General features: G+C 37.7%; 1 protein-coding gene across 5 annotated transcripts in view; it reads right to left on the bottom strand.

Annotated features, from left to right (window-relative positions):
* The window catches only part of ARMC1 (armadillo repeat containing 1), a 34,276-nt gene extending 14,767 nt beyond the window's left edge, over positions 1 to 19,509 (bottom strand). The window contains exons 1-4 of one of the 5 annotated variants that reach the window (XM_074818287.1): positions 18,598 to 19,028; positions 17,850 to 17,943; positions 16,181 to 16,384; positions 11,889 to 11,980 (exon numbers count right to left, since the gene is read on the bottom strand). In XM_074818287.1, the coding sequence (XP_074674388.1) occupies positions 11,889 to 11,980; positions 16,181 to 16,384; positions 17,850 to 17,943; positions 18,598 to 19,013 (806 nt within the window). In that variant the 5' untranslated portion in view covers positions 19,014 to 19,028. Of the gene's footprint in view, positions 1 to 11,888; positions 11,981 to 16,180; positions 16,385 to 17,849; positions 17,944 to 18,597; positions 19,029 to 19,487 lie in introns of those variants that run through there. The other 4 variants (XM_074818296.1, XM_074818323.1, XM_074818306.1 and 1 more) reach the window with 4 other exon arrangements.
* Positions 19,510 to 19,730: the final 221 nt, after the last annotated feature.

Genomic DNA, 19,730 nt, shown 5'->3' with positions numbered 1-19,730 from the left:
CAGAAATCGTCTCCAGCACTAACTAAAGGGAGCAGTAAGCTGCAAAGAATTCTGTAAGGGGGGAGAGTGGGAAATCACTAATCCTTGATTCTAGAAGTGAGACACAGTGATTGACATGGTTTTGATGAAAACTTTGAGCATGAATGACAAGCCTAAAGAAAGAGCATGGTATTAGAGAAAAAGCAATCTGTTTCAAGACAGTTATCTGATCTGGCTGTTTTTCTGGCTGTTCTGCTCCAGTGCCAGGGCAAGATTCTTTCTTATCTCCAAGAATGCTGCTCTTTCTTGTGAGCTTTTAGTGCATCCCATGATACTGTGGGCTCGCAAGCATATGGCTGCTCTCCTGACTCATTCCAGGCAATAGGCAAGTCACTTGAAAACAACTTGAAAAAGCATTACTTCAGTGCACACTTTTTCACAGTCCCAGTACAGTGCTATTACCATGCTACCCATTGCAGTACACCTCAGTTCCCTCTAGCCGCAGAACACCCAGTAAAGACCAGATAACATCATACAGCAGCTAACAAAAAGATTACCACCTGCTTTCTTAAAAGAAATAAGTCAAAATCCTCAAAAATATAGACAGCAGGATCCTTATGTTGGCCAACAACAAAGTATCAAGCATAGCAGTGGGTTAGCAATAGGAAAAATAATTCATAGACGTAGAACAGGAAATCAAATAGAACCTGTCGGACTGCGCAAGTCTGAAGCAATACAACGAGCTGCAGCACTATGAATCTCCAAATCCAAAACTCAAGCAGCTGCATTGCTCCATGAACCTACGTACAGCCGCCTGAGAGCAGTTGTTACATGACTGCACTCTAATGGTATCAACCATGTGCTAGCTACGTGCCACCTTTATTTACTCCAAGGCTGTTGCACCATGGAAACAAGGCAAGGTCAGACAGACTTTCCTAGAATGCTTTCTAGACCTGCAAGATGCCTGCCACTTGGCAAGTCTTCCAGACCCTACTCACTACTAGCTGTGACAATTTGACCAGGAGAAACTAACCTAAGAAAATTTTGGAATAGAACAAGGAAACTTGATGCCTTGAAGTTGATTCTGTAATAAACAAGATACCTCACTGAAATTAGGAGTGAGGACTGGATTTCCCAGTGCCACTATCAGCTCAATTTAAGTCATATGCCTATTGACCCTGGAAATTTGGAGAAACCCCATGTAAATGCTGGCATGTTCTAAAGACTGATGAAAAACAACAACAAAAAAAGCTTAAATATTAAATATGTCATAAATCTGACTAAAATCACTGTACAATCTCATTAACTGCTGTAAAATCATTTATGTGATATAATCTTAAACATTTAGCAAACTGAGTAATTACCCATGCTTAGAACATTTCCCTGATTCATTCTATTGTCCTCTGATCACAAGAAGAGAACAAACTTTCAAGAATGGGATAACAGATTTGAACATATGCCATATGTTTAACCCAGCTATTCATCTAATTTTGTTTAACTCTTGCTATTTATATGCTAAATGGAAGATCAACTTTTGATCTTCCACAGCTTGGTATCTACCATATGGACATATTCTCCATCTCAAAAAAAAAAAAAAAAAAAAAAAAAATCAAGGCCTGTTACTCAACTAAACTCAAAAGGCTTCAGAGTAGCATTTGCTAGACAAGAGTCGGCATAACAGACACAAACTCCATGTTGAATTTCACAGGAGCTAGTTCCAACATCTTGCCTGCTAATGAACAGTAATCATTTAAGAGATTTATATTGCAAAAATAATTTTTATTATATGGCTTCCACAAATTGCATCAGGATTTAAAAAAAATAATCTTAAGGGTAACAACTCTCTCTGGTCCTTTCTGGTGGAAGATACCAAATAATGGCATTAAAAAGCCAATCCTTCCTGGTAATAATGCTGTAGCGACCAGGAAGAAGAATTGGTAGTGCTGGAATTAGGCTCTGTACTGAAGTATTTTAGGAACATCTTGAAGGAAGACAAGTATCAGTTCTTGTATTATCAGCATGAGAACAGCATTAAGTATATCATATAATAATATACGATGAAAGTATATAATTATCTGGAAAATCCTTGTATTTCTTAAGAAAAACCCCACAGTCTACTTTCACTTTGAGAAGTAAGCTTCATCTGATTATATCCCTGAAATCTACTGGAGAAAGTAAAAAAAAAAGTTTGTAAACTTACAGATAAAGGCTTCCTAAGGAAACAAAACATGTGTGAATGATAAGAATTAAACTACAGCACCAACCTGTACCAGAGGAAAAAAACCCCGCAGGTTTAGGCTATGTAGGCATATGTATGTGTAAGCTTTGTATTTAACTCATTTGCTAAATAGTTAATATTAATCTATTCAGCAGAGACTTAAGTAGGTAACTTTGAAAGCGACAATTTAAACATCTTGTTTTCATACTCCTGAACTACTTATTTGTTGGAAATGGATTTTTTTTTTTTCCCCCAAGCAAGCCAGAATTAGCAGCTTCACTGGTAGCCAAAGGGACAGCAGTCATGCGAGATAGGTTGAAGAATGCACCAAGGTTTAAAAAAGAATTTTGTGTGAACTTGATGATGTACTGTGTAATTAGTGAATGCACTAACAATTTTCATTTGTTCCAAGTTATTACATAGGACTTCCTACCTGCAAAATTCAATGGAAATCTTGCAGAAAAAGATATTGTAGCATGTACTGGAAAATGACAAAATATAAACACACATTCCTGAATAGAAAGACATCTATAACATATTCACTTTCCATTAGTTGTTTCAGAGTAATTTCACTTTTTTCTAAAATACCAGCTCCATTCAGAAACTGCTAATGAAGACTGTTTCATCATTAATATGTTTTGAGGCATTTCCCTTTGTGGCATTTATTGCCTGTAATACCCATGTGAAACTATGTAAGTTCTGATCACCCACCAGTACCTTACTATGTTTCTTGCTTGAGCAGCATTCAGGGAAAAAAAAAAAGAAAGAAAAAAGGGTAATCCAGACACTTATGATTTAATAGAAAAAAAAATCTACCATTTTTTTGGGACTTCAGCATGAAGGTCAAAAACCAGGGACAAGCATCACCTGTGCACAAGCTCACTGTAATCCAAAAGCAGACATATGATATTGGCAAGGAAAGATGAGAAACCTCACAGTGCTAAGTAACTATCAACTTCCTTTTCATAGATAAGTGGCTCCAGCCTACAATACTGTCAATCTGCACCTGCTGTAAGTATTAAATACTTCACAACACAACTTGCTACTTTTATTTCAAAGCATCTTAAGCCTTCTTTGCTCTTTATTTTAGTAAACTGTCAGAAAAAGTCAGCATATCAAAGAACCTACCTCAGCATTTTTTCTTGTAAACTCAATAGTAACCAGTGAAGGTCACTGTATTCCTAAAATGCTTTCGACACCAGCTGACGACAAGGTTTAGTGAGTGATAAAGGCACCCTGTGTTGCCATCGCTATTCCTGACTCTTCTGCCAATCCACTTAAATCTCTTCCCTCCCACCTCAGTACAGAACCCCACCACAAAAAGATAAGACAGTTGCACTTTCGCCATGGCAGGCAGGTCTTGAGGCACGGAGTTCAGCATGATAGTATTTTTTTTCCTACCATTCAGCCAGCATTTAGTTAAATGCCAATTCATATTCTATTCTTTTTAACATACCACAACATTGTGCTACACTCTGTAAACCATTTCATTTGTTATAATCAATGTTTCTCATGAGTTCCATCTTTGTTTTAATATAAAGTCTGCAGGAAAAAATAGGAAGTAAAAACACCTTAAGCTTATACTGCTTTCTAAAATATTTAACTCCCTGCTCCAACCAGTTTCTAAATAAAGAAACTAAGATATTGAGCACAAAAGCCTTTCAAATATATGTATTTTATTATTTTATACTTCACACCCTTTTTTCAGTTTCAATGTTCTTTTTTTATTCTGCAATACCCATCATAACATTTCTTGTCTATAATGAAAAGCTACTAGTTAATTTTCTAACTTCCCAACTGATTTCTTCACATGGAAATACAAAGCACTCAAAGTAATTATGATTGTGGCCCTCTTTCTGCCAAAAAAAAGCAACACCAGAATAATGCATATTCACCCAGTAACAGATACTGAAAATTCTTTTCCAGGTTTAGGAACCCACAATTTGGTAATGTGGCTTTTCAGATACTGTACATAAATAACCACTGTAGAACTTCAATGGTAGGTAACAAGGCATGAAACTTGCACTGCTTGTTATCATATTCTTAAGCCAGTCATTGTAAACCAGCTGAAGGCCATGATTTTGAAGAACTTACAGGTAGTGTCTAAATCTTGTTACGTCAATGACCAATTAAAACCACCACATTAATGATTACTTACTTTGTTATCTCACTAGTGAATAAGCATTCACTAAATACCAAGAAAATAAAATATTTATATCAAAGGGGTAAGAGAAACTGTTGAAATGCATTTCAACATTCTTGATATGTTTTGGAGTGTCAGAGACATACCAAGAAAGCTGTGCATTAACTGCAAGTGCTGCACAGAAACCAGTAACAAAAGTAGCTCGTATGCTGTTTCATTGATTGTGCAAATGTATTGAACTAGTACAGTAAAAGCTAGTCTACTGAACTAGTATTGTGTTGAACTGGTATACTAAAAAGTCTATGGATGTACAGTACCTGAATTAAATGGAGACAGACATCAGATGATGAAAAGCCACACAACCAACAGTTCTGATACAGATGACAGATACCAAGTGGAATGTTGTAAGGTAAAGGTAGTAGCTTGGAGAGCAAAAAGTGAAACCAAACTGTAATCCTGACTGCAGTTAAAAACATTATAATAGGAATTATAATAGGAATTACACACATATGACAGAATGGAAAAAAAAAAAGAATACTAACACACAAAAGCCCAATCTAGAGGTTGACAACCACCTAAACTGTTGAGCACAGAAACAATACTGATCGTATAGAGCTCACTAAGCAAGTTGTGTGCAAGAATAAATGATGATTTTGTAACACCTCTTTGACACAGAGGTCCCAAGATAAAAAAGACAAAACGGAACATCAAAAGTAAATTGCCAGAACACCTAGTACATCTTGTAGGGCACAGCGCACACCCTTAGATTTGGTCACACTTTCGTATTTTCTCAGTGACCAATCCTACACACACAAACAAAACCAATAAGCTCATCCTAAATTGCACGTCTCATAATAAGACTTTAGAACAGTTATTTATATGACTGATAATTTCTATTAACCCCTGCAAAATATAAACCCACAGTAATATCTCAACACGTAAATTACTAGTTATATTTGAATTGTTGGCAGTCAAGTCTTGGACTATTCTTACAAAAAATATCCATCTTTCCAAACCTTTAAACCTTATTTTTTTACCTCACAAAACCTGTCAGCATTCTCTCAGAAAGCCCATTACATCATGACTAAAGTCCAGGATAAAACCAATACTGTAAAACTAGGATTTTACACCATTTCATTACTTAATGCTTTCTGTGTTTTATTTATTGTTACCATTTGTCCCTGTGCCTGCATCTCTGTGTTGAGATCATGACTTCCTATATCCTTCATAACACTAAATATACTACAAGAATACAAAAAAAAAAAGTCTTGAAACATTTTAAAAACATTTGCTGAATTGGGAGAAAGTCTGAACCCTTTGTTAGTTTGTCATGACCCACAAGCAAAAAGCACACAAACTTTTACTGAGTACATGCCTTAATAACATAGGTAGTCCACAGCACTGAACTCACCCTCTCCTCTGCCCCTCCACTCCTTCCTATATATAATCTCCTCCAAATACCAGAAAGCTGTTTGACAGACAAAAGGAGCCTTCATCCACTTAGGACAAACAACATGGTATATTTAAAGAGGACATACTAACGTTTCTTACATTTTCTAATATTTCATTGGGGTTTTTTTTGGCAGAGGATGCTTTTTCAAAAATAACTTCAAAAAAATTATTTGTGACACTTGTAAGATTAACAAAATATACAATAAAAACATTCCTTAAAGAACCTAGAGGTGGAGGAGGGGGATATCAAGCCACTTTGTTTAACAATGCTGAATAAACCAGACTGCAGATGTCTTCCTGCTGTGACCATCTATTATTAACAAGCACACTGCTACAGCACTGAATAGACTGGAGCCCCACAGCCCAAAGAGATGCACCAGCAACCAGTAGTGTAATTTTGTAGAAGCACTTACATTCTAATAGACAAAATGTAACAAAGTGCAGAAAACAAGGAGGCTTGGGAAAAATAACAGGAAAGGAAAGGTCAGAAAAGTTAACATGGAATAGACAGATGTGTGTATTACTCTTGTTTCAGGTGATACACAGCAATTTCTAGACACAGAGGTTTTGGAACTTCCTGCTCACAGGAATACAGAAGACATGGGATAACCATGTTTTTCTCCAAAACCACAACTACTCAGTACACTATCATGTATGGTAGAGTCCAAAAACAATCATGCAAGAGAATCATGCTTCCCATTATCCAATCTCAACTGTTTCTCAATTTTGATGTGTAAAAAAACCCCACATACCAAGGATTACAAAAACAACATTATTAACTGATTCAGGTATAGAAAATCTCTACAGTCTGTAAAAAGGTATTTCCTTCTCCTTTGTAAATGAGAATTTAAGTATTCCAATCAATAGCATAAATGTATAAATGCAGTACATGTGAAAAGTTTACAGAATTGTTTAACTATATTTTCTCACAAAGTATTATCTTGATGCCAGTTATGATAAGGCAACATTCCTTTCATCATCAGATATCCCTTTAAATACGTAGTTTGCTTTCTTGCTAATTAATACACGGCCTTTGACCTTTCTTCCCCCAGTCATTCCTCCTTTCTCACAAAGGAGAAAAAGAAGTATGTCACACAACAAAAATGATAAAACTATTGTGATGCTACATGCCTATGATTTTAATTTCAGCAAATACCACCTAAAATACTTGGCTTTTTTTTTTGTCAGACATCATAAATTTGAACTTTGCTTGTTTCAATGAATAATTAAATTTTCAAAAAGTATAGGTAATTAAGACTACCAAAAATTAAAATTGAGTAAGAAGTCAGCAATTATAGACTGCATGTATTTTACCAGATCTGCAAAGGACTCTAATTAAACACATATTAATTGCCCTAATCTTCTTAGGCAAGTAATAAATTGGAAGAGCTGATTAATGCACTGGATTTAGTTCAGCTTGTTAAATCTGACACCCTGGCAAAGGAAGACTATCTTGAAAAGCTCTTTTAGCTAAGTAATTGGAATTTTACTCTCAGTAATTTGCCGTTCCATAATAAGAGCTATTTAGTATATTGACTCTTCATCAGGCTTTTTTTTTTTTAAATACATGTTAGTTATATTTAAACAGTACCATTATGCTGCTCATAAAGATTATGAAAAATTATGAACTTTGACCTTTACTGTCCATCAAAAGTCACTTCCACTCTGAACACAAATTAGTATATTTCCTTGTAGGCTATAAATCCTAATTAATTTTAATTCTAGAAGCTGCTAATAACATTTTATAAAGTCCATACGGACACATTAAGTCCTCCATACAATTCATAAAGCCAGCAACTAAACCAGTTTTCAATATTAAATAACTGCTGATCACTGCTGGAATATAATGAAACACCGTTCTCCAATAAGCCTCAATTTCTCCTCTCCTTTTTAACTATTTACACAAACACTTTTACACATACTCTTACAGGTACTCAGTCACCTGGCAAGGGAGTGAAACATTTTTGTGATAGCACTAAAGCAGTCTCAGCCATAAAAAAAAAAGAAAAAGAAAGGTCTGGAAACCTGCAGGTAGGAATTTTAATGGTCTGATTCCTCTCCAACACATTTACTAGTCCTAGCTTATAACATGGAAAGATGCATCAAGCTTCACTTAAGAATAAGCAAATGTGGATGAACAAAATAGAAATCTCCCCTGCTAAGGGAAAAAACAGAAAGTATAGAATAGGACAACAGAAACTTTTATATTTGAAAAATGTTTTGAAGTATTCCATGAAACTTGAACAGCTTCTCATATGTCCTAGAAAATGTGGAAGTGTATAAAGCCTTTCATATGAAGCATCTCAGAAAGTCATACATGTTCCAAATCAAGTTCAATCTGAAAAAAAATCCTAAATATATAAATATCTCACTGCCTTCAAATTTTTATTCTGTACTCTTCAGAGCTGACATTTCATATTTCTGCTCTAGAGCCTATAAGCCCCAGTCACTATATCCAAAATCTGTTACTCTTCTGTTAGCAAAAAATAGTGTTCATACATCTTGAAAATCTTTGTCACAGTGAACCTAAAACCTATCCTTTGTTCTTTAGGTGAAATGTAGTATCATCTAAGGAGTCAGCCAAACATTCATTTTAAGCAGCAAAATGATTTTCACAGATGAGCTATAATGCTTATTATAAACAAATACCAAAAAGCTGATCAGATAATCCTAGGGGATGAAGTCATGAAATGGAACATGAAGGTACCTCAAAGAAGAACTACAGTTAAACTTGGATGTGTCTCAAATATTTCCTACCCATTTCACATGATGCAGTACAGAGTATAATTTACTGCTTACCACTGAATACACAGGTAGCACTCAATTTTAATTCTCACCCTCAGTAGTCTTATGAAGAAAATAATACTTTACCTTCACGATAACAAGCTTTAACAAGTGCTGTATTCTTCTTCCATTGGTCGTGTATTACTCGCAACAAAAGGGGTTTGACCTGTGCCTGAGGCTCCCATGTACTAAGAAATCATAAGTAGCAAATCAACTCTCAACTATTTTCCAGTTGATGGCATCAACTGGTTAGCTGTAGGCATGTTATGACAAGAAATTCCACACCTGAACTTGAGGTCTCTAATACAGAGCCCTTCAAGGCTTATAAAAAGACACTCACATGTTGAGAAAAGTCCTCAAATTTCAGGATTTACATAACTGAAAGCAAGAGAAAACTGGAATTCTAAACAAACTCTTGACTTCCTAAGCACAGTGTCAGTGCAGTACTGCTGAACATCAACTTAAGTCTGAAACATGACAAATATTGTTTGCGACTTGCCTCTGTGCACACGAGCTCCATTTCATTGCTTGAAAAGATGTAACACAGCTTTATCAGTGGCAGAGTACAGTTTGTCACAATTCAGTACCAAACAGGGAAAGCCACTGAATATTATTTAGTTAAGTGAGAAGTCAATGAAAACGAACAGTGAGAGTTATAAAATCTTTGATGAAAGAGAAAGATTTAGATCACAGGATGTGCTTAACCTGCCAAGAACTAAAAGACAGTGACTACAACTTCTGGTCCAGAAGATGCTGGGTTCTGTCTCACTTGACAGAACCATGCAATAACTGGAAAAGCAGAACACTGACAGAAGTTCATACCTCTTTGTATGATTTGTTTGCACTTTTATAGCACATCACCAAAAAAATAATCTAAACCCCAAGTTAAAATTGTGGAAATAGTAAAAATTTTAGATTAGTTAGAGCAATGAGCTAGATAAACAGATACTGGAAAGCACACTGGAATGCACAGCATGAAGTCCTTAAGACCAAAGCATTTATTACTGCATTTATTAATGTTTAGTTTCAGTTCAAAGGACTACAGTATTATATAAATACAACTTCTGGTAAACTGAAATCACATTAAAAGCTAGAATCTGCATTTTGTAAAGCAAATCTAAAGAAGAGAGACCTTGTTTTCTCCCCTACAGACTTTCTAACAAAACAACACAATCCCAAACCATTGGGTTTTTGTGACAAAAATAATTCTACATCTATCTTCTCAGCACTTTTCTACCATCTTTCTCCATATTTCTGCAGGCAACACAAAACTAAGCTTCAGCATTTCCTGTCAACATTAAAGCCTAAAATCCTGACAAGCACATGACAAACTCTTGTGTTTGAAAATGCTATGTATTTAAATTTTCATGATATCACACTTTCCAAATGTTACAAGCATACAAATCAAATGTATGTTCTTACTCTTGCCAAAGAGCTTTCTAGAAAAAAAGAACACCTACAAGATTTCCAGTTTTTACTGACTTATCTCTCCTTTTCTGCATGTTTCTGAACTTCACACTCTTTCGGTCCCTGAAATTGAAATGTAGAAAAAAAGGCTGTCCAAGAGATTTCCATAAAATTCTTTAAACAAAAGTTTTAATAAAGACTGCTTCCTGAGTAATATTTATAAGCTGCAGAGACCATTCCCCTTTCAACAACTTCTTAAGGATGTCTCGGTGCTCTAAACAGACATGTAATATATACTAAAAGTAGGTTATTCTGAAATACAAGCTTCTGTTATTACCTAAACATTTCAGTTCTTATTGTTATTATAAAAATAGCAAGCAAAGACTTATGTATACTTTACCTTAATTATGCTTGTCCTTAAAAAAGGAGAATACTGTAAGACTTAATTCCATTTTTCCCCATACATCCTACTAAAAACAGCTATCATTTTTAAAAGTTATAATTATTACATTATTCAAAAAATTAAGAATGACTCTCTTAATTCTTGTCATTTAGTTTATCATCCTGTTTAAGACATTTGTTTTAAATCCCTGTGTTTTGGGTAACTGAGTAGCAAGTTGGTATTTAGGCATAATGCTGAATGTCATGCCAATACATAATCTTGTTAGTTTCAGCAGAATTTAGGAAGTACTTAAAGGTAAACAGTTTTAATCCTTCTTAGATCACATATCATATAGGACTTGTGAACAGACCAGAATTTCCCCTCCAATTCTACCGGTTCACACCTTTAGATAAGCAGCGTCAGAGAGAGAGACAACAAAAGGTACACCAGCAAAGTGGAAGGGCTATGGGATGAAGGAACTAGGAAAGTCTAGCCTTGGGTTTTTTCTAAAAGAAACTTGTAACTTATACCACAAGTGATACATTAGGGATTCAATTAACTTATTAATGATTCAAAAGCTTTCCACTTGAATCTATAATACACAATTTTACTCGTGTTTCATCCTTCTCTAAACAATTGTTTTAAACATTCATCTGAGACACATCTCAGTGAAGCAATATGACTTTCCTCCCTCGTGGAACAGTCCCTCACATCTGAAAAGTCCAGTTAACTAGAGCACTATCAAACTGCGTGTAAAATAATCACGTTCTGATAACTTAATGGCAAATTAATTTTTGCTATGACAGACTAATCTTTGGAGGAGGGTGGACTTTTTTTTTGCTAATAATGATTTGTCTTAGTTCATCATATTATTTTCTATTGATGTGCACATTGGCATCTTCTCCAGTGTGCATATACCCACACACCTTCCAGTATTGAAGACTCAACAGTTAGCAATCTTAAAATGTGCGACTTGGCTTTTGTTAAGAGACATAACCCAGTTGACACATTCTACAAAGAAATTAGAGACCACTACAAACCTCGCTAACCTCTACTCTGTCTGCAAGGCATTTCCTCAACGCAGATCTGCAGATACATACCTTCAAAAATACATCAAAACAAATACATTGCATATACGATTTCTCTTCCCAACAGTAAGATTCAAAGAATAACTTGGCAGATGCCGAGCAATTTCATTAAATGCACTAGTGCAAGGCACCCTTACACAATGATGAGAAAGATTATAAGAGAACCTAAAGGGAAGAGACAAAATGAGTTACCTGTAACAAGGGCAAGAAATCTGTTGTCTGGCAAATGACTTTCAAATTAATATTTCTTGTAGACTATGGTCTACTTGCTATACTGTAAAATTAAAACCATTAATTGCTTGCAGCCACATAACTTCAACAAGGAAGAAATCAGTATTAAAAATTCACTCTACAGATTCATAGTCAAGGTTTTACTTTGCATCAGAATGTTATGTTTAAACTTTCTTTGGATCCAACAACCCATCAAAAACTTACTTTTGTATTACATTCTGTAAGCTGAGCATCATACCCAATTCACTTTTCATCTTTTCTCTGTTGACACGGCACTCTGCCAAATAGCGGAGAGCCTAAAAGAAAGAGGACCACAGCAAATCAGCAATATGTCCAGTAGTATATTATCATTAATTCTTATTAGTGTACATCTGCAAAACCTTTACAATGTGAGTTCTAGTAAGAAGATAAAGAGGATTATCACCTACTGTGAACGTTAAAAAATTGTTTTATTCTTAGAAATATACAGAAAGCACAGAAGATCTAATCTATGAGAAAAGGTTGAGAGACTGGGTTTATACCGGCTAAGAGAGTCTAAGGGACAATCTAACAGCTGTCTACATCTACTCAAAAAGTCTTTACGAAGATGATTAAACCAAACTTTCCTCTACAGCAGCAGACAATGTACCAAGGGGGAGCAGCCACAAACTGCAGCTTGGGAAGTTCAAATCAGAATTACAAAAAGTTTTTGCACTATGAAGGTAGTTCAACACTGGAACAGATGACCTAGTGGGACTGCAGAATCAACGAGACAAAGCTACAACTGACCTGATTGAGTGTTGGTGGCAGTCCCAATTCAAGCAGGAAGCTGAAGTGAACGACTTCCAGAAGTCCCTTCCAACAAACATTTATGTGATCTGAGATCTAAAGTAATTTTTATACACTATGCTTCTAGTATAACTTCCATCAATTCTATGGGCTCCCTCAGTACTAGAAAACTCACTACCACCAAGTTTCTACTGTCCACAGAAAGAGGTCTATCACATTTATAAACTGAAGACTAATTGCAATACTCATCACTCCATACAGGAATAAGAATACAAGCAGCAGCAAGCTGCTTAGGTTATTGTCACCTAAACTGGGAATGTACACTTATTTGTTGCCCAAGGTTTTGCTTATTTGACTTTCAGGGTGGACTCTCTGCAGAACTTCACACTGCTGACACCAGTCAGCAACTGTATATTTGCATGATCCTCTTAACATAATACTCTTCCAGTTAAAATGTCAGTCCTTTTCATGAGACATGTCTCTATTGTTAGTGCTAAAGTTTTCTTAGAAGGAACCTCCAAAAGTGTACTGTGCATTGTAATTTAATCAGTGTTTTATTCATGTAGGTAGAAGAACCGCACTTGCAAAATCCTGCAACACACAGATACAATGGTTTATAAAATGGGGTTTGCGATAGCAGGGTTTAGAAGTGCACTAGTTCTTTAAATATAGTCATATAATAGCTATGCTGCTCAATAGCTGCTTTAAAAATAATATGCTCCTTAATCCCTTCTGAGATAGAGAACTAATTATCTGGGTTTTTTTCTAAATCAACTTCAGCACATATTAGGTGAAATTCAAGACGATTTTATTGCCTTTTGAGAGAGTCTGGCTGTTGTCTGGCAAAATAAAAACTCTAAATGTGATACTTGCTATTTCCTGATGTGGATCAGTATCAATAACTGCAGTTTATACATGTTGTATATGCATTTATTTTCTTACTTTTCAACTATGGGGAAATACCTGAGTGACAGCTCTGAACTACTAATTTTCATGTTAAGAAATGTATCCTTACTGGTTGAAAAAGTTTCTTATTAGTCTCTGTTCGAGCCATTTAGTAAGGATATAATGTCGTCAGACAAAGAAAAACCCATTCTCTTAACAGCTAATTATTTGAGTCAAAACCTAGGCAGGCTCTTCCATCTGTCACGTACTCTTTACACACAAACATCACTTTCTTGAAAATAAGGCCAAAGACAAATTTATCAGAACAACTTAAGTGACCTGACTTTTCAACACTAGGAAGTCGGTCCTATTCCCCCTGGCCCCCATGGGACATGCAAAGGTCTGCACCTTCAAAGAAGTGAGATCATTTACTTATTAAATCGCAGTCTACTGAAGGCATAAGAAGGATTACTATTATGGACTTTGCCTCAGCCTCTCTTCAGCAAAACACTTACCTACATTAGTTTTAAGCTCACAAGTAATTTCATCATAATCAATAGGACTACCTCCATACTTGAATCTAAAAATACTCTATTGTCAATCTTAATAACAAAAGACACATTTAATGTTTCATAAGTGAAATGTTAATGTAGTTTCTTAACTTCAGAGTCCTACTTTTTAAAATTTTAGTCCAAATTTAAGAGGGGAAATAAAAAAAAAAGTAGTACTGCCTGGGTTACTTCTGATTTTTTTAATTTAAAACATTCACACTTTTACCATTTGAATTGTATCATAAAGAATTCCTGGAATCGGAACTAGAGAAAACTACAGAAAAATGTACCAGCTCTTGATCAGACAGAAGAAAGGACTGAACTGAAACTGCACATGGGGAGGAAAACACCATCCCTGAAGGATTCTACAACATATCAAAAAAGTTACATAGGGAACTATTATGATTCATACAGATTATTTATAATTTCAGCTATGGGAATTGCAGAATAATACAATAAGAAATTTAAAGTCGGTGTTGTACAACCTTTTATTAGGTACAAACTTAATGGAAAATCATTACATTTAATGATTCTCATTCAAATGAAAGCACCTTTTAGACCAATGGGATGGTTAGAAAAAGAAAACCAAACCAAAACAACCTTTCAGAATGGAAAAATATCAGAAATGAAGACTATAAAGTTATCAGCAAAGATATTAAAAGATACAGAACCTAAGAGGTTCAAGAACTCATGAACACCAAGTGTCCTGAGTAGCAGACAAAAACATGTTTTCACAGTAAACCAGTCCATTTCTGACTGCAGCCAGGGTCCTGGGATATAGCACGGTCTCCTCTCAATCCTTATTCTTAATCCACTCTAACTCTAGGTTAGCACTAAATGGAAACACACAGCTGTCTCCCACTTCCACCCAATGAGATGTCCTTACAACACAACTTGAGTAGTATTTGGGGCTATGGAATCATGCTGCAAACTGGATTAGTCCTCATCAATCTGACAGTCAGTCCTTTTTATGTAGAGTTAATTTCTGTAACGTGATCACAGACTGATTACCGAATCCCGTGCAGGCAGTGAGAATACACAGCCCAAAGGAGAAAAGGCAGGAAAAAGAGGGAGACATTGGAACAAGATCCTCTTTTAAGAACACAACCTAAGGAAACCACACTGGAAAGAAAACCAATACAATGTATTCCCAAGAACTGTAAAATCAACTCAAAGTTCTTGCCGTGAAGAACATTATAGTCTGGCAAATGCTATGGCAAGGCTAACCTAAAAACCAATTGGCAGGGCACAGGTCTCCTGGATTATGGGACCTCATTCCCTGAATCCAAAAGAGCATCAGAGAAGTAATTCCAGGTTGTCCACCATTATCCACTATGAAAGCAAAACAAATGAAAAATACAGAATTATGGTACAGATAGATCTTAATGGTATAAAGAATAATGTATACTGTATGGAAAACCCAAAGCTCTTTACTCCTTAATTTCATATTGTTTAGAATTCAATAATGACATAAAAATGGAAAAGAGCACCACATAAATTTTAGTAACTTAAAATCTTATTAGAAGAATTGAATTAGACTTTTAACAAAATTTTGACTTCTGTTTGTCCTGTTTCTAAGCAAGAAATACACTTTAAGTTTGTATTTAGATTTAGGATTTAGAATCAGGACTTTAACATTTATAATTTAGGAGAAGAAACAGACAAAAGCTGGAACCAATTGTATTAGATATTAATAGATTTTGGGGTTTTTTTTGGGTTTGGGGTGGGGGCTGGTGTTTGTTTTTAATTCCATGAGGGTAGTCAAATGCTGGATTGGGGTGCCAGAGAGGTTATGGAAACACCATCCTTCAAGGTGTTCAAGAATCAAGCAGATGTAACCCTGAACCAAGATCTGAGTACACTTAATTTGAGGATGGGATTGGACTTTATCACCTCTGGAGGTCGTTTCCTAAACCTAAATTATCCTACAATTTTAAATTTTTTTCCTCCAAGATGAATGTTGAATCACCGTGTATATTTACCAAGCTCCGTGACTTCATCTTAAGAAAGAGATTTAAGGGTGCTTACCTCCCTCCACACAAAAAGTGAAATAGCTGTATTAGGGAAAAAATGCAAAGTAAATTATCTATTTCAAAAAATATAAATTCCCCTGGAATAACGTGTCATTGCTAAACAATTTTTGAAATATATGTTTTTAAGAAAACATGTATAATGAATATCGACATAATATAAAACCAGGTTTTATTTTTTACATTTTTGCTTTTTTAAAGATATATCAAAAGAGTTACAAAATATCCTACTGACATACAAATTTATGTCCAGAATACTTACTAGTAAAGCTGAATGAACAACTGGAGGGTTGGGATGGTCCAAAAACAAAATAAGACCTGGCAGGCATCCTTGATCCTGAACAATGGCCCGTCTGTTCAGTGGGTCAGCCGCTAGATCTCGGAGTTGGTTAACTACAGATAGTGCATCAGGCTCCTCACTCATAGTAGAATTCATTTTTTCTGCACCATGCATACAAAATACCTGCTAAAAAAAAAGTCTGTATTACTAATAGCACAACATTTATCATCAATTAAAACACAGATAAGACAAAAGCAGAAAGGCACCGATTTGTTATGAGCATAAAAGTATAAAAAAAACAAGGACTAGAATTCATGGAATGTGGATGGAATTGATAAGGATGTGGATCTTGAAATTTGTAAACTGGAAATCTAAACTTCCTATGCAGAGAACAAGTAAGTTTGGTTAATAATATTTTGATTTGTTTCCCATGTATAATTTCACACCAGTCAGCCGCTACAGGAGTATGTTTGTGTTGGTCTTTTTACACTACCGATAAATATTTCTGAGAAATCCATAGTTTTCTCACAACAAGGCACCCTAGAAGTCTATAAACATCCTTCTGTATAAACGTGTAAAATCAAAAAATGTATTTTCAGAGTACCTCTAGCAATAATCAAAATTTACACAAAAAAATGAACCAGAAAAGCCAGCAAAACATTAACACTGCATCAAGAACAGCGAACATTAAGTTTTAATCTGGACCTATATATCAAATAAGTAGTGTAATGCCATACTCATTAAAAGGCAAAAGGGGTTTGGAGAGTGAATTCTGTTTGGTGTTTTTTTTTTTTTCCTTTCACTAGTGTCCTCTCAATAAAAAGAAAGCAAGCAGGTCACACCTTGCTCCAGCCGAAGTCCGAGCCACCATATCAATTTCAAAAGAGACACGTGTTAGCTTGAGAGTATCAGATTCCAGAGTTGCTTAATAGGGAATAACTACTTAACAGACAACAAGAACCTAAGTTTACTCAGAGAAAATGCTACATCTTGGTGTAAAAACTAGTTTCCTTCAAAAGACTGATTACATGCCTCTGAAACTACTAAATACTAACTGTGGTCCTGGTGTTGCCAGTACCAACACATGTGAGTAACTCTTCTTAAGGCACAAAAGTATGAGTAAATATGTATTGTTAATTTTTGTTCTCTCATTTTTCTCTTACATAAAAATAAAATTAATTAAATTTGTAAGTGGTCACACTCTTTTAACATAATTTCCCAAACAATATCGTACAAACATTATATTGTTTTCTTACTGAAGGCAGGCCTTTCAGCAACACAAGTTAATCATACTCCTCAAAAAGAACAAACCACAAATATGCAATTGGGTTATGAGACTTTCTGACATTTTCACACAGAAATAATGCTGTTAATCTCTTAAATCACTGGTCCTTCCTTCAGGAACGGCAGTGCTAATGTGAAAAATACATGCCAACAATTATTCTCCAGGCTATTTTTCTTGACTATCACAAGTCCAAAGATCAACTGGGAGATACAGCAGGTCAATTAATAAACAGTAATTTATATTTTCAAAGCAGACAACGCTAAATTTAAAAAAATCTCTGTTAAGTATTATTAATTACTTTTCACACTTGGCAAAGAAACTTATTTGAAACTTAAATATCAAGTCAGTTGTGGAGCTGATGCTAACCAAAGTCTCCAAGTTCCACTTCTGCGTCCCAAGCACCAGATCATTACTACAACTCTCCGTACTGTGATCACCTTGTCTTTTTCCTTCTAATCTCCTGAAAAAGCATGAAGCCAAATGTTACCCACATCCTATCCCATCAGGCCACCCTCACGTCCTCCCCAGACCTTTCTCTCTCTCTCCTCAGCCACAACCGAGGAGACAAGTCCTTACCTTCTCCATCACCTACAACAACCAATTTTATGAGAACTAGGACCCGTGACATTCTTTTTAATGAAAAAACAACTAAGCTGTTTTAAAAGTTTTAAGAAGTTATCCAGAATTTGGGAGCCTAGCAGATAAGTTAGGCAGGTACTGGCTCTTTTCTCCTTCTTGTAGCTTTGTGACCAAAGCTTAACAAAGGCACCGCAGATCTCTGTCGGTCTCCCTTTCCGCTCTGTGTCCTCACCGGGGAGGCCCAGAAGAGGAACCGCCAGAGCTTCACACCTCTGCTGTCACGCTGAGCGTCCCTTAAGCGGCGGAGCTGACAGTCCGGCTGCGACAAGGCCCCAGGGCTCAGCTCCCAAGCTCCTCGGCCGGCAGAGGCACGACCCTCCAGCGACCAGCCGACGTGAGCTCCGGGACGCGGTTAGGGAGAGCAGGAGGGACCTCGGCCGGCCTTGCCGCCCCCATCTCACGGCCATCCCGCCCTTCCCCAGGGTCCCCCGTTCCCGCCCCCGGGCGCGGCCTGTTCCCCTCCCCGGCCCCGTACCGTCGCAAAAGACGTCCCCGGCGGAGCAGCTCAGCCCCGCGCCGCCATCGCCCGCGGGGACGGCACGGCCTACGGAGGGCGGCGGGAGAAGGCGGGAGAAGGCGGGAGGAGGCGGCAGCAGGGCCCGCCGCACACGCACCACCCGCCAGGGCCCGCTCTGACCCCGGCACCCCCCACCACCCCACAACCCGATTGGCGCGGGCCCGCCCGCACCCCTCCGCCACTCGCGGCGCGCTTTGTTCCTGGCGAGGCGCGATTGGCTGCCGGCGGTCTGCCCCGCCCCCCGGCGCTGGCGGCGCCGCTGTGCATGCCGGGAGTTGTAGTTGGGAGAGGGCCGCAGGACCCCGCCTGGCAGGAAACACGGCCCCTCCGTTCCTTTGGTTTGGTTTTATTTGTTTGTATAACTTTCCTTCCATAGATAGTCACCACCTAAATTTGAATTTGCTGCTCAAGTGTAAACTGTACTGTGAAATAACACAGTGTAAACCACACCTGATCCTGCATGGAGACACAGTACCCTACCCCCCTCTTGAAACCCGAAGGGGGTAGTCCCCACCCCCTGAGACCCGGACAACTTTATTTTAATTAAGCAACTCTTAATCCTATTTGAAGATCTGGGCTCCTCCCCCCCGAGTTGCAAAGGTTTTTCGTTTTCACATTCCTCTGCTCCACTCATGACAGTTGAACCTTTTCAGTTTTGAAACGTTTAAGTTTCCGAAATTGCGAACTTCTCCTGAGCAACCCGTAAACCTCGGGTCAGCACGGGGACACCTTCCCCGAGCTCCCCTGTGCCTCGGCAGCCCAGCCCGCGCCGCTCGACTCCCACCGGCTCCGCCTCTCACCGCTCCTGCTCCCACAGACACCCCCCCCCACGCTACGCACGGCAGCACCTTCCTGCACGTTTTTGAAGGTGACGCAGCCGACACTCCGCCCGGAGCCCCCAGCGGTGCTGCAGCCGACAGACCAGCGGCCACCTGGCATCGCCGTTCGGTTCCGCTGGGACCTCCCCCTCCCCCGGCCAGGCCACAAGCGCTTCCCACACTGGCAGCTCCCGCGCTCCAGAGGAGCCTCCTCCGGGCAGGCTGTCACCGCCGGGGCAGCGGTGACCAGGTAGGGCCGCTGCCGCTCCCCTA

Source organism: Strix aluco, chromosome 1 (genome assembly GCF_031877795.1).
Source record: "Strix aluco isolate bStrAlu1 chromosome 1, bStrAlu1.hap1, whole genome shotgun sequence".
Classification (NCBI taxonomy): domain Eukaryota; kingdom Metazoa; phylum Chordata; class Aves; order Strigiformes; family Strigidae; genus Strix; species Strix aluco.
Note: the sequence above shows the minus strand (reverse complement) of the source record. Positions and strands in the feature narration are given on the sequence as shown.